The sequence below is a fragment of the Macrobrachium nipponense genome, chromosome 39 (assembly GCF_015104395.2).
Source record: "Macrobrachium nipponense isolate FS-2020 chromosome 39, ASM1510439v2, whole genome shotgun sequence".
In the NCBI taxonomy this organism is placed as follows: Eukaryota; Metazoa; Arthropoda; class Malacostraca; order Decapoda; family Palaemonidae; genus Macrobrachium; species Macrobrachium nipponense.
This window is the reverse complement of record NC_061099.1, coordinates 36,148,508-36,164,779: the sequence shown is the minus strand read 5'-3', so window position 1 is coordinate 36,164,779 and position 16,272 is coordinate 36,148,508. Positions and strand designations below refer to the sequence as shown.

Sequence of the window (16,272 nt, the reverse complement as noted above, 5' to 3'; positions counted from 1 at the left end):
TCAGTTCTGAGACATGCTAAACATTGAGGATAATTCTCACTAACCTATCCTACTCTGCTTCATCATTCTTCAAAACATCAGAATATCTAGGGTCATTCAGACCACAAATTACAGTGCTATATAACTGATGGGTTTGGTTTAAACAACTATACTTTGCAATAATAGATATTTACCATAAGAACATAAGATATAAAAACATTATTTGCACCATGCAAAACTAGAAGAGATTGCATATAAAAAACATTATTTGCATCTTGCAAAAACTAGAAAAGAGATTGCATTTTAAAAGTCGTATTAGTGTAATTTGGTTCAATGCTATTTGTCCCTTCTACTATGCATTAAGATGTGTGGGAAGATAAGAGTATATTTATGACTTTCAAAAACTTGAGTTATAATCCTTTGGCTGGTCTGTGTCAAGCTGGTTTTCATGCAAGGATACTCATTTTTGTGTAATTTTGAAGCTAGGTAATTGTAATTTGTCAGAGAATGCTGAAAATAAAAATATCTGTATCTTGCTCTTAGTGTGTTTATGGCAAATATTTGCCATAAACACACTAGGATGCTCTTGCTTATCCTACCACTTAGCCTACAGTAACCTATCCTAGAACATAAGGCCAACCTTGCATTTTGCTTTGACTACCCAATGCACACAATCATTTATAAAAAAAAAATTAACAATGAAAATGCAGTGCACTTCATTTATCTTAAACTAGTGAATGTCTGTGTGAAAAGTTCATACACCCTCAGTTATCCTTAATGGGATAAAAGCAGTTGCAGAAATAATTAGAAATAAATATGTGAATAATTTAAAAAAAGCTACAACTACAGTAATAGGCTATATTAAGTAAAAAGCAACGAAAATATACTATAGAAAGCAATTCTGAGTATTTCATAAAGAGCATAATGATGAATTTCTAGGGAAATGCAACTTGATCAGAAACATGAGTTGAATACAAAGTAAATCAGAATTCTTGTTCCTTTTCCTATTATGGAAAGCAAACCGAACTTATAATCTGAAGGAAATGTGACAGCCTACTTCTGTTCTTAACTGTCATCATTCACGGACAATCTGATTAAATGCACACAACAAGCAAAACCATTCATTTTGTGTACCTCTCAAGTTGATATAGGCCCCGAGACCTACATAATGGCTCCAGTGTGAAGTGTGAAGTTTGTCTGGGCATGCTGTCTGGGCATGCATGTGTGATTGAACTGTTTCCCATGAAACAATTTTCGATGATGATGAAGACAGAGATAGACCCAACATATTTCCTAACAACAAACTTTACTTAACTACCTCTCTTAATATCCAAAGTATACCAGTGAATATTGACCATGTACTTTTTATAATCAAGAGAATATTCATTAGTTACCTAAATATCCCTTCATATTTTTACAATGTTTTTACTTGTTTGTTGATGCATCCCTGTTTCCTATCCTTCCTATCTAATTAGCAAGTAGGGAGTTTTGTTTACTTTTGTAATAAAGTGTTATGTATACATGCCCAAAAGGCTTGCCAAATATTCTTAATTGTATTTTTGTCATTTCTTACCCTCCACAGTTAACATAAGGGAGGAAGAAACTAGAAGTGATAATTATCAAGACCTAGTAGATTTAGGAGATGAAAATAACAGCAAATAATCATCTTCAAAATCTGAGGAAAGTTCAAAAGTTACAGTAATAACAGGGCAGGTAAAAAAGACAACTCACTATTGTCTACATTCATAATGCACACACAGTGAAAATTGACAAAACACAAAATATCGTAAAGAAAACCCAAACATTTCTCTCTCGCTCTTTATCTTATTGTATAAACAAGATAATATTGTTGTATCTTATAATACTGCCCAATTCAAAAACCAAATTAACCCAAATCACAATGGTTTCATTTTCATATTTTTCTGACTCCTGAGCTGGCATGGGATTGTATAAATGCCATATTTCAAGTCTAACACAGTAAACTCCAAAGTAATAATAACTTTTCCAACATAAACTATGCTCTGTATATTGCCCTACACAGAACACCTATAAAAAATAAATATCTGCTTATTATTTTATATATACAAATATTGAAGGGAAGGGGCTCAATGTTTATGCCCTCTAATAAGTAATTACAAAATCAGATTAAAAAAAAAAAAGTATGAAAATGATGAAGTTTTAAGTTCTAAAATAAAGCACACAGACTTCACAAAGCACATAAACTTTAAATGAAACAGACAGAGTGAAATGCTTACCAGCATCTAGTACAGATTTTGGAGCACGCTGATTCTCCTCCATGGTAGTGCGCTTCTTGTTCTTTGCTTTCCATGCGTGGTAAACCTTCAATCGTCGATGGAATTCTTCTTCACGACATGCCTGCAGAGAACAATGTTTTTCATAGCTTCGTTGAAAGTGGCAATCATTCTGACATTACCTAAGTGTTTAACTTTAGCTAAAAATATAACATTTAAATTTGACAAAATACAAATTCCAAGGCTTTTAAAAGGACCTTCTGTATGAATCTACTTTAAATGTAACAATTCATCTATAGTATACACAGAAATTTCTATAACAAAGCAGTCCTAAAATGCTGATCAGTAATAAACTGACCATGACATTTTAGCTAGAAAATTTCACATTTTCAATATGAAAGCTATTTTACCTCTAATAATTCAAGATCACAGGATGTATTAATTGTATCTCTGAGTTCTGCATATTTCCACTTGCTGAGATCGTGTTTCTTGTTGGCTGCAGCCTGCCGTTGCTTCTCTACCATGGTAGATCTGGGAGTAAATATTCAATGAGTACCAAATCTACTGGATAAGTTTACATAAAACTACTTTGTTCACATAAATGTGTCCATTAAGAACACTGCAAGCCGAATCTTTTCCTTATGAATATAATTTATCTAGTAAATGGGATACCATATCATAAAAAGAATATAACTGAGCTTCAAATCCAACCATGTTTCTGGAAAATATTCTGGAAAAGTCTCCAGCCAATTTCATAGCTGTACATCTAGCTTTGAATAAGAATTACCAATGTTGAAATATATGTACTATTCCACTAATACGTCGACTTGCACCAGTCAAAATTAAGTACCATTGGCAATAAAGTGTTTCACAGCAAAGCCATTATATTCAAGCTCACATTTGTGGTATTCTCTGATTCAAGACACTTCATTTTCTGTTTAAAAGAAGAAAATCATCTACTGGCTAGATAGCCACAGGCACATGTGCCCCCATAGATCTGGATTCTTGGAAAGTAAGAGCCTCACTTGTGTGTAGCATTACTTCTTGCCAACATACTGTATTTCTAGATTAGGTAATTTTGTTGTTTCATTACTCAGATATTTTCCTCCTTAATCATGCAATAAATGTTCCTGTTTTATATCATTCTATTCCATATGTGTATTTAGCAAAATAATGATCCATATGAAAATCATCTATTTTCACAGTTTTCACCTGGTCTCCAACTTGTGGGGTTTACACTACCTTGCTATGGCATGATGGATAGTATTTCACAAAGCAAGGGTATCATAACTAAAGACTATATTTAATTTCACAGGAAAATTCTGCATAATTTCCAGTGTTCCAATTTATTGCTGGTCCATGGTAAGTAACGATTATAGCACTTAGTGTTAGACTTACTGATCCTTTTCATATTAGTATTTCTCTTCAATTCTCTAACTTTAACCTGTTGCTTTATCTGTACTTTTGATACTTTTGTGCCTTTTTTATGACAAAGCTCATTAAGAGGAGGAGGGAACTTTCCTTTTGTAAATCATAATTCCACATGTACGTATTTATTTTTAAATTTTCAACTTGATAAGCTTGAGAAGGATTCTTTTAGACTCGGCAGAATTCAGAAGTGTGTATGAATGGGACCTTTCAGAACAGGGTCCCATATTCACTCCACAACCAAGATTATTCATTTTTCTCATTTCAATCCATATGCATCAGTTGGCTCTGCTGATATACCAAATTTGTAACTAATTTGTATTTTTCATAACTAACAAACCTGAGGTCTTAACATTAGGATTTACTAGCGCCAAGCTGGAAACCGGTAGAATTAAAATTACACTTGTGAGATCCAGGACTAATGGCATCTATACCAGGTCACGGGGCATGTATACCCAGAATGCCCACGGCTACCTGTGACCCATCAGTCAACTTATTGTGTATTATAGACTAATGAAAATGAAGGGTTTATTGCCACACTGTAGTTTAGAGTTGACTACTTTTTTAATACATATCTACAAATTCCCGTCAAATGTCTTTCTTCTCCTTTCCCCCGTGATTTCTTACAGCTATAATCACACAAGAACCTCGGGTACATGGGGGAATGTGTATGGTGCAGCTCTTCCAGCCAGCAGATGAATTATATATTCTTTATTTCAAACTGGGAATGAAATGTCTAGAATTTGTGAAGACTACAAATGTGGCCTAGAGTAAATGATGGGTCTGCAATGAAAAACTAAATTCTCCAAAATACTACAAAAATTGTCTAAAGTAGATTCATCACTAAATAATATATCACAAATCAACATGTAAAGCATTGACAAAAAAATCAGAAGAAATACTTCTGACATGAAACAGAAAGGTAATATGGTTGCATAGGTCAACTTCTGTAGCTTTATGTAAAATTTATAAACACTGCAATCACATCAAATACTAAGTCTCTTAATCTAACTCAGGGGAAATTATTAATTCTAATGACACAAACAAGTGACATTATAAATATTGTTGATAAGTACACAGATATCACTGTATTACTAAGGAAAATGCATGCTTTGTTAGCAAACTAAATAATGCTAAAAATAGCACTTATCATGTGAGACATTATGGTATTATGTTACAACATGCTACTCTAAAACTATGAATTCTCCAGGTATTACATCAATAATTCTTGCCACATCAACATCATTAGAAGTGATTATGTTTCACACATAAAGGAGTGCATTATATAATACATAGTCTTATCCCAAGTATTACTTGAATTCAATAAATTTACTGCATGTGTAAATCTATACTTAAAAGCTAAAACGATGTCTTATACATTAGCTTTAAGATAACTGTAGCTGCAGACATTAAATATTTTTAAGGCTTATGCAAAATTTACACTGTCTTTTTACAATCACTTCATGTACAAGTGTTTTCATCAGTATTATTAAATTTAAAATTTTACAAAATTAGTAATGTCACAAATAGGAATAAAAAATTACAGACAAAGTACTCATACAAATCATCAGGCTACAATACTGCAGTAAACTCACAGTCACAAAAGATATTTTAAAACCTGTTTCATCTATATGAGGAAAACCTTACCCAAGTCAGATCAACTAATTATGCACACAAGTCTACCAATGAAGTGAATTGGAGATAGGAGAGAATCCCTCACGGTTAATATACCAAAAATTTTTATTAACAGAATTATTTAGCCAAAGTTACATAATATTAGTCTTGAATGTTAAAACAGATTATACCATACAGTACTCTAAATATATGTTTCACCAGCATCATACACTGTAACCAAATTTGAATTTCTTTGGAAGAAAGCAATCCTCCTATAGATGAAACCAGATACAGTAATTTACATAATACAGAATGTACTGTGAAAAAATTCATATCTGTCAAAACTTAACCATAAGAACTTAAATGAAGAGGTTTCAGAAAAATCATTAAAAAATAAGCCTCTTACCAAAATGGTCTCTCCTCACAAATTACTAAAAATATAAATCAATTAACTAAATCATCAGTAAATATTTTCAAAATAAGATTCCAGCAATTTTAATAGAATTCAGACCAAACTAAACATAATACACAGGTATGTCTCTCACTGCAACCAAGTATTTTTTGCTAAAATTCATTTTATCATGTGCATAAAAATGTTCACCATAGTTTGAATATAATTATCGAAACTGAAAGGATAAAGAAGGTTATTACATAAAATTGCAACTGTAAATTTTTCCAAGAAAAAAATTATGATCTAAAAGTTTGTTCATTATATTATACATCATTTAGTAAGATCCCCAGTCCTCTGACAACGTAATGATTAATAAAAATTTATATATTACATTAGTTATATATCACCAAGTCACTAAAAACCTACATAAAATACAAGCCAAATGTCCTGGTGGAGGTGAAAAAATCTGGTATTAACAGACTACTTCCCCCATCACTGATTGGTAGCCAGTAGGCTGACTTGCAGTTTTTTTTTTTTTTTTTCTTTTTTTTTTTTTTTAATTCCTAGTGGTTTCATTGTGATTTTGACACCTAGTAAAATTCTAACCTGGTAATTTGACACATTGTAAAATTATCATATTTCCAGCATAGAACATTCTGGAACATGCCCTTGAAAATGCACCAAAATTTTGATTAGGAAATTTTGTAAAATAATGAAAATAAAGTTGCACCACTTCCATGAGTTGATGGTTTTGTTTTGGTCGGTACACTATGTGCATTTGGTATCCATACTCCTTTTGCCATAAGGCTTAATGATGATTAGTAGGCCAAAGAGTATTAACTTTGCTGAAAAAATGTAATATCAGATATCTTATATGCTAGGAATAACTAGCTGGCAAAAAGTTTTTTTAAATACCTCTAATTCTAATATAACTTTTGCTCAAGTGAGGATTGACATTAATTATGCAAATCACATTAACGAGTGTTTTATTTTTTAGCTAGATGGCAGGACTCAGTAGAGTGAACATAGCTCATTCTTTTCTCATTAACCCTCTTACGCCGATTGGACGTATTAAACGTCGTGTCAAAATGTCTCCCGTATGCCGATTGGACGTATCATACGTCGGCTCAAAAAAGTTTTTTTTAAAATTCGCGGAAAAATACTTATAGGCCTACCCAGCCGAAAACTTTTGTATCATGCGCCTTGGGGATGCTGGGAGTTTCACGGATCAAGGCGTTGTTTTGTTTACAATCGATACGCAGGCGCGCAAGCGCGAATTTCTTTCTTTCTTATCGCACTAAAAGTATCAGTGACACATCTCGGAAATTATTTCGTGACTTTGACATAGTTTTTGCACCATTTTAAATTATCCTTTACATGAAGTATTATATATGAAAATGTGCGCAATTTCATGTAAAATACAACAAAAAAATACTCATGATTGTAGCTTTTATCAGTTTTGAAATATTTTCATATAAATAACGATAAGTGCAAAAAAATTTCAACCTTCGGTCAACTTTGACTCTACAGAAATGGTCGAGAAACGCAATTGTAAGCTAAAATTCTTATATTATAATAATATTCAATCCTTTGCCTTCATTTTGAAACAATTGGACGTCTCTAGCACAATATTTCGATTTATGGTTAATTTTATGAAAAACGTTTTCCTCACGTTCGTGCGATAACTCTTCCGATAAATTTTTTTCGTGCGATTGTCCTAATTTTGCACCCTTTTAAATTTGCCGTTACATAAAGTTTTATATATGGAAATGTGCGCAATTTCATGCACAATACAACAAAAAACAACCCATGGTTATAGCTTTTTATCAGTTTCGAATATTTTCATATAAATAATGTTAAGTGCAAAAATTTCAAACTTTCGGTCAACTTTGACTCTACCGAAATGGTCCGAAAAACGCAATTGTAAGCTAAAACTCTTATATTCTAGTAATATTCATCATTTACCTTCATTTTGCAACGACTTGGAAGTCTCTAGCACAATATTTCTATTTATGGTGAATTTATGAAAAAAAAAAAAAAAATTTTCCTTACGTTCGCGCGGTAACTCTTCCGAAAAAATCAGAATTTTGTTGTGCGATTGTCGAAATGTTTGCACCATTTAAAATTAGCTGTTACATAAAGTTTTATATATGAAAATGTGCGCAATTTCATGTAGAATACAACTAAAAATGATTGAAGGTTGTAGCTTTTCTCTTTTTTCGAAATATTTGCATATAAATCACGATAAATAGAAAAAAAAACCACGTTCGGTCAAATTTGACTCTACCGAAATAGTTGAAAAACAAAAACGCAATTGTAAGCTAAACTCTTTACGGCCTAGTAATATTCTGTCCTTTTTCTTCATTTTGAAACAAATTTATTTTGAAACAAATTTTAAGTCTCTAAAACAATATTGTTGATTTATGGTGAATTTTTGAAAAATATATTTACCTTCACTCCGCGCGCCGATTCGCGGCCGTAAGTCTCCGAAATACGTACATCGCATTATCCTAATATATTTGCTCCTTTTCATATTAGCCTTTTTATTTTAGAGTTTCATATATCAAAATGTGCGCAAATTTATGAAGAACACAATAAAAAAAAAAATAATTGAAGGTTGTAGCTTTTTCCATCTCCGAAAATATTGGCATATAAAAAAATTATATAAAAATTTCGACATTTGGTCAAATTTAACTCGTCCGAAATGGTCGAAATCTGCAATTCTAATCTAAAACTCTTACAGTATCGTAATATTCAATCATTTGTCTTAATTTTGAAACAAATTGGAAGTCTCTAGAACAAAATTTCGAATTACGGTGAATTTTTGAAAATAACATTTTTTTACGTCCGCGCATTACGAATTCGTACATCATTTTGTTGTGATATTTTATTTTTCCAGTGTTGCTTTTATTGTTTTACTATGTATTATATATCAAAAGGATTGAAATTTAGTGTACAATACAACGAAAAAAAAAATTAACTCGTTAGCTTTGACCGTTTTTTTTGCACAGCGTGATTTGAATACAATTATCTATGAATTTTTTTTTTTTTTTTTTTTTCGCTACCATATATCGCATTATTTACATATGATAATGATATTATTTTTCATTTCTGATGATTGCATACTAAACTGCAAGCAATTACAAAAAAATGAGCCAAAAATGAACTCTTAATCTTCAAAACTAAGCGCGCTGTGATTTTTTGAAAAAATTATTTTTTCCGCTTCCGCGCTCACTCCAAACCGGCGCCGGCATACAGGAGAGGTTTTGATTTTTAGGGCTTCGGCGTAAGAGGGTTAACAGCCAGTTTATCATTAAAATGATAAATTTTTAATCAATTTGTATTTTTCATAACTAACAAACCTGAGGTCTTAACAGTAGGATATATACGAGTGCCAGCTGGAAAACTAGTAGAATTAATAAAATAAATTTGTGATTCAGGGACTATTGGCATCTGTACCTGGTCATGGGAATTGGTTAATTCCCCCAATGCCCTGGGTATCCCACCCATTAAAACTTGCTTCATTTATACGATTAAGAATTTTTAATATTAAAAGTAAAATCTCATAAAATATATAAAACTACATGCATGTATTCAGAATTTAATTTTCTACATCAATTAATCTATAAAAAACCTTACTAGATAAACTTTATACATCAAATATCTTTTATTTACAGAACATCCATTTTCTTGAAGCTCATGAAGAAAGTTATTCTCCCGTTATTCCAGGTTATTAAAAATCTCACCAAGTTTTAAAGTCACATACAAAAATGTAGGTGAATTTCACTGAATACTGTACCCACTTTCATTTCCACACACATATTTCTAACATAAAAGTTCACATCACCTATAAATTCTAGCTAAGAATCTAAGATCTTTCTAGCTAAGAATCTAAGATCTATCTCTATTATTATTTTAACCTGATCATTTAATATATTTTGGCTCCAAAGTATGGCTCACCGACTCATAGGGCATGAAAATTTAAAAGAGCATTACTAAATCAAAGAACTTTAAATACTGTATATAAGTGAAAAAGACCAAACCAAAACAGACAAAAAGAAAAAGATTAAAAGAATGGCCATTGTAGGAATAATGGCTACTGACTGAACCTTAGTACCACCTACAGGGTACAACATTAAGCATACTGTTGGATGAACGTCCTCATGGTTGGCCTGATCCCTGGCCACCAAAACTTTTTTCATGGCACATTTTGTCTGGAATATCTCTACATTTGAGAACCCAGAGAAGCAACTACAATACACCTGACACCAGTAAGCCACAATGAAACTGTACTACAATAATAAACAACTGTAAATCTTAGGCCACAACACCTTTCATCCAAAAATGCACAGCAAGACTTCTCAATACTTTAAAGAACAAAATAATCTTAAAACTAAAACTTAAATTCACAACATGCAAATATAATGTGACTGCTGTGATATTAAGCCTAAAAAATTGCAAGTGACTGTGCAAAAAAGTATTCTTTACAAAAAGATTAAATGAAGTATGTATGTAATAGCATAATACAGTGCAATTCACTGAGGCACAGTGCACTAAGCAATTTCACAGAGAAATTCAAAGAGGAAGAAATCTTGAAAAAAGCTAATAAAAAAAATTAATATATTTTCTGAGTGAAACCACAAAAAAAAAAAAAAATCCAAGATCCAAAATCGTTCATCGGGGAAAAAAAAATTAGCTGCTCCCACAAGTTAAGAGTATGCACATTGAACCCCTAGTCTCCAATGGCTAGCTGTAACTTTCCTATTGGGAGCAACCGATCATATTTTTCCTCTGTTATGGATGAGGTGTCTGGAATTTTGAGTGACACACAACTACATAAAAAGGCTTGTTTAAATTAATGGGTTTGTGTGGAACAGATTTCAAATCAGTAATCATAGCATCAAGTTATTTTCAACAAAAGTCATACTCTGAACCGCACTCACAATTACAAAGCAAAAACAAGGAAATCTAAATGTTACAAAGAACTAACACATTTCAGTGATAATCTCTTTCCTCTTTGGATTTCCTGTGAGTTCATTAACATTACTGTACAAATGCATAATACTTGGGACAAGAAACACAATAATGTAATGGTGCTACATGGTTATTGGGTAACATCAAGCGCAAGGAAAAAATCCACGGCACAACTAGTCAAGCCATGACACACACACGAGCAATACCTTTTCAACTTCAATAATTCGCTGCTATCTCCATTAACAGGGCTGCGGGAAGAGGACATGTTGGGTGATGCATCCTACAATTAGGAGTAGTACATGCTTCTCATAAAAGAACTTGGGTGTTTCTACCATAGTGAGTAGTTTGTGACACTGCTAAGCAAATAGAATCACGTACCAAATTTACACAAGCTAATTCAAGTGTTAAAACTCATCTTTGGAAACAAGTTAACCTGGCTGCTAGCAAAAAGTCATACAAATGTAAACTGATTAGCAGCAAAATAAGCTCTGTTCTCATGGAATTGGTTGGCGAGTGAAGAGACATTTAGGCTTCTTTAGTTCTAATCTAATTTTGGAAAGTCAAATGTTCAACAAGTAAATTTCAAATCATTTGTTGACTCATGGAAGAAAAACTGGTTTTGCTCACAGAAAGAAGGCATGACAATTCGAAAAGCAGAAGCTGTTCAATACACGGCTAACATGATGTTAGATCAAGGTAGAAATCAGATACAATTCACAGACATCGCAACTTGGACCCCTCTATTATGTTAATATGGCAAAATAATAAAAAATCGTCTATTTATAATTTAAGAGTGAGAATTTTTTTTTTAGCTCTACCTAGTTCACTTCAAAACAACTCTCAATGAATGAAAATTTTCATAATAAATTTAAAAAGACAAATGAATGATACAAAGTAAATCCACTACACACCTTCCTTGTTTATCTAAGAGTTAAAAGTACTGCAACTAGGAAATATTTTTGTTGAAAAATCAGGAGACAAACCATACTGAATGACTACAGTTGAGATTATTTTCTAAAAAAGCATAAAACCTTGAAAAATGAGCATTACTTATACATTACACTATAAATGATAAGTGATTTTTCATCTTTATCATTTTCATATTACCATTACAGCTCTTTAGCACTACTTAGTAATAATGACAATAATTCTGGCAACTGGTAATACAAAGTATCAAACTCCTCTGATAAATTTAATATCTACATGTCTCTTTATGAAAACAACCTGAAATTTTGTACCTATCACCATAGTTTCATTTTTAATACTAACCTTTTAAGAGAAGGAGTGATGTCATCCACAGCAGAATTTGTTTCATTTGCTAGACGAAGTGCAAGTTCATGATCCCTCCTCTCTTGCTCTTCTAACTGGGCAAGATGCTCAGTCTCTCTTGCTTCCTTCTCCAGTTGAACCTACAGACAATTACAAAGCAGTCTTTAACGAAATCCATATGTGACAGACTACCTATTCAAAAAGCCACTCTTGTTCCCCATTGAAAATGTATCAAATTTCACTGAATAAACCAATAAAACTAATTATAGAAGGGCAGGTCTTAGAAGAGGTAGCACATTTGTCACTTTTGGGACACACTAGATTGTGAAGGAGTTGAGAGGGCATTAAGAAAGAGGAAGTGCAGCATGGAATGAAACTGAGAGAGATAGCTATACTTATGATAAATAAAAATCTGCCCATTAGTAGAGAGGGCAAAGACTTAGTGGTTATATAAGGCATGTATTGTACTACTCAATTCATACAAGATTCCATAAGCAAGTTAGTATTTATCCCCAGAAGCATAGGTAGTGTTACACTGTGAATAAATCCTCATTACTATGCGGAGTAATGAGGCATTGGTAGAGATGTGGTATCATGAGGCTGGAAAAAAGGTCAGATCTCAAAGACTGGGACAGATTGGACATGTGAAGGGACGAATGAGGATAAATTTGTCTGAAAGACAGTAGATGTGGAAGTAGCAGGCTGAAAGGTATACATGAAGATTTTGACTTGACAAAAGCTCAAGCAAAAAACATAGTACAAAGAAGAGTTTTGTCTTACCCCATATATAAGCTGATATGACTAGTTCACTGATGATGATAAATACTTACTATTCTAAATTTACTCATATCCTTTGAAAGGATTAACAGACATTTTATAAAATGAATGTAATACTATAAACCGAATGAGAACAATCTAGTCTTGTACCTGCAACATTTCAGCGGCCTTACGATCCTCCTCCTCTTGTTTACGCCGAATTTCCTCCTCTTGTTTCCTGCGCAGCTCCATTTCTGATTTCCTAAAACACAAGTTATTAAAATATTAATGTTCTTATATAAACAAGTCAAATCTATCTTAGTTTAACCAGACCACTGAGCTGATGAACAGCTCTCCCAGGGCTGGCCTGAAGGATTAGATATTTTTACGTGGCTTAGAACCAATTGGTTACTCAGCAACGGGGCCTACAGCTTATACTAATTTCAATGTAAAAATGAAAATACCTGTACAGTACTTCCAAACCTTTACATAAAAGTTACATGTTTATCACCTGAATAATCAAAATACAGTAACAAAAATGATGTTATGTAGAGGAAGGATTTAACAGCATGACGTTATCCAACAATGAAAAATACAAATTGATTAAAAATTTTTCATTTGTCCTCAATCTATGCTTGGTTCCTGATCATAAATAAAACCGTAAAAGTGTTTCACTTACTTCTTTCTGATCTCCTCATCCTCTCTTCTCCTCCTTTCTTCCTCTTCCTTCTTCTGCCGTTCTCTCTCCATCTCTTCCTGAATTTTTCGTAACCTCTCCTGCTCCTCTGCATTCTTCTGTTGTGTGAGTTTCTTGTGCAAGATAGCCAGCTCACTATTCATCGAATTTACCAAAGTATTATACTCGTGATCTATTTGCTGTCTTGTCATGGATGTGGTCTGGCAGGAAATATTTATAGGTCAGGAAAAATACAAAACATTCCTCCCATGGAGGATCTTGATGCTTTAGTCTTCATTTTACTGAGATGAACCTAAAGTTTTTAAAACTTTAGGTTCATCTCAAAATATATTCTAAAAAATTTCTAGTCACACTTATTTTACACACTTGATACTGATCCTCATTTTACATACTTGAATATTGATGAACACAAATGTAAACTAAATTTTATTTCACATATTATCAAAGTTATATTTTCAAAACCATCAACAGGAAAAATTGGGAAAGCAGTAGAACCTTATACAATCAAATCTATATAGTTTACCCAGATAATTTAGTTTTGTTCTTAATTCTAGGGCAGATCCTTGGGCTTTCTTCTATTCATAAACATTATGCATCGGTTGTGAGTTGATGTTTCATAATGTCTAACAATATGTGTCTGAACATGCAATTACTATGTAGCATGTTCAAAACTGTAGCTCTTACATAGATCATATGCAAGTTCATGATCAAAGAATTATGTACGCTGATTATTATGAGTCATATTCAGAACTGAATATCTTTTAACATACCCTGATTTTCTTTATTACTGAATCCATGGATGCTTGAATTTTGTTGACAGAAGCTAATGAGGACTCTCTTTCCTTCTTCAGCTGATTCACTATGCCCAACATCTGTGTAAGCTGACCCTGTAAAACAGCAGAAATAACAATTTAAATAATAATTTAAAAAAACTTTCTCAGCACACTAAGCACAACTTAAGTACTGTTATAAATGCCAGAGAAAGAACCTATCACAATAAGGAAAGCCTTTATTATTTCCCTTCCATGATTATGACAATTTCTCCTAAGTTTTAATGACTGATATTTCACAAAATAAATAAAAACAGATCACACAAATCAGCTTTAGCATGCTTACCTGCAAGCCCTTGATCTTAAGCACTCCCATATAACGAGGGCGATATCTTTTCTTTGCATTGTACATTCTTACATTCTTCTGGATGATGATGAGCTGGTCACGACGATACAGAATCTTGTTCTTCACTGTTAAACATAAATGATTGTATTAGTCAGAACTGTTCAGAATGCGCTTTGAAAAGGAAGCCTTATACACAAAGGATAAAATGTGACTCTGTGGTCTAGTTATTAATTCAATAATAATAATGCTTCATACTTTTACATCAATGAGTTAAATCTGGAAGACTGAAATAAGTAGGAATATTTTATGAGTATGAATGAGTATTCTCGTGCTTGTAAGAATACGTAAATGGTAGTTAATCACAAGAATACTCAAGATAATCAGGGAAGGAGTTAAAGAAACAGGTTTTTCTTCCTCTGGTCTTCTGTTCTTTGCAAAAATTCTTGTTAGCATAAAAGGCGTGCAGAGCGAAATTTGAACTTACAGGTGGCAAAGGGGAGCATTCCAAACACAATCTTAACTTGTGACCCTGTCTGTTTGTATCTCTGAATGTTCATAAGTAGGGTGGTGACTAGATCTGTGTATCTCCAAACTTAGTCCAAGGAAATCATTAAAGAACTGGGATACAGTATAAAAGGTAATAATTTCATCTCTACCTGCAATTCATAATTAAACATAAGCAATAATAATTGCTTCTTCTTACATTTAATAACGGACAGAGCACACCACTGGGCCTTCTTCCATCTGCTCTGCATCAACCATGTCTTGACTTTGGACACCAGCATCCTTAGATTTTCTGGATCACTCTTCATCAACTGATCAAATTCAGCAAATTTACCCGGTCGGAAGAAGACTTTAGTCATACCAAACTTGAAGTCCCGATCATCTAAACCAAGGGCCTTAAAAAGTGACTGGAAAAGGGGTGAAAAGCATTAACTTCCAAAGAAATCATTATCTCGAAATATTTGTGAAGTGGAACAGGAAGTTTATAAAGAAAGAACTGGGTGATATCAGTGAAAAATTAATCATCAGAATCAACAATTACTTTCACTGTCCTTCGTAGACTATTAGGATTTAAACAATACAGTAATTATTGTAATGTAGTAATACACTTGGAAATTTCCTTCAAAAATCTCTATGTACATAAACATGACTATAAGGGAATTTCATGAATAAAAATACAGATACAGCCCCAGTAAAATTCTTGCTGTATATAAATAAGTTAAAACCTGGATACAAATTTAGTCCCCCTTTACTTTCAAGAAAATCATACAGCTGATGAAATATGCACACCCAACTGGATTATTGCCAAGTACCACATACCGTCAACAATTCACTGCACACTAGTACAATAAATAAAACGTATCCCCCACTTACTTTGCAGAAAAGACGTGGATCTAGGCGTGCAAGTTCTGCTGGAAGATACTTCTTATACTATTATACAGGTCATGGAATGGTGCACGAGATGGAAAACCTTGCTGCATGAGCTCAAGAACTGAAGTCATTCCCGAGCACTGTAGTTGTACAGAATAGCACCGCCTTCAAACTCATGGTCTACCATCTTCACATTTGGCTTGATACACCTAATGAAGTTTGTACCCTGTAAAAAAAAATGCAAGCGCAATAAAAATATTTTGTTCTCACAAAAATCTAATACTACCAGTTTCCACATTTAGATTTATCATTTTGGTAATTTTCCATAACTCTACACATATTCAATAAACGACTTCTATTAGTGTGTTTTGTTGCCTAGCAAAGCTAATGCAATTTCCTCTTTCAGGACGTCATAATTCACG

The 16,272-nt window shown here is 32.9% G+C and overlaps 1 protein-coding gene across 1 annotated transcript in view; it reads right to left on the bottom strand.

Annotated features, from left to right (window-relative positions):
• The window catches only part of LOC135210297 (unconventional myosin-VI-like), a 49,108-nt gene extending 33,112 nt beyond the window's left edge, over positions 1-15,996 (bottom strand). The window contains 11 exon segments of the mRNA XM_064243180.1: positions 2,235-2,355; positions 2,642-2,762; positions 10,845-10,886; positions 11,908-12,047; positions 12,835-12,925; positions 13,343-13,560; positions 14,131-14,247; positions 14,477-14,601; positions 15,180-15,387; positions 15,854-15,912; positions 15,915-15,996. Of these exon segments, the coding sequence (XP_064099250.1) occupies positions 2,235-2,355; positions 2,642-2,762; positions 10,845-10,886; positions 11,908-12,047; positions 12,835-12,925; positions 13,343-13,560; positions 14,131-14,247; positions 14,477-14,601; positions 15,180-15,387; positions 15,854-15,912; positions 15,915-15,981 (1,309 nt within the window). The 5' untranslated portion in view covers positions 15,982-15,996.
• Between the last annotated feature and the right edge of the window lie 276 nt (positions 15,997-16,272).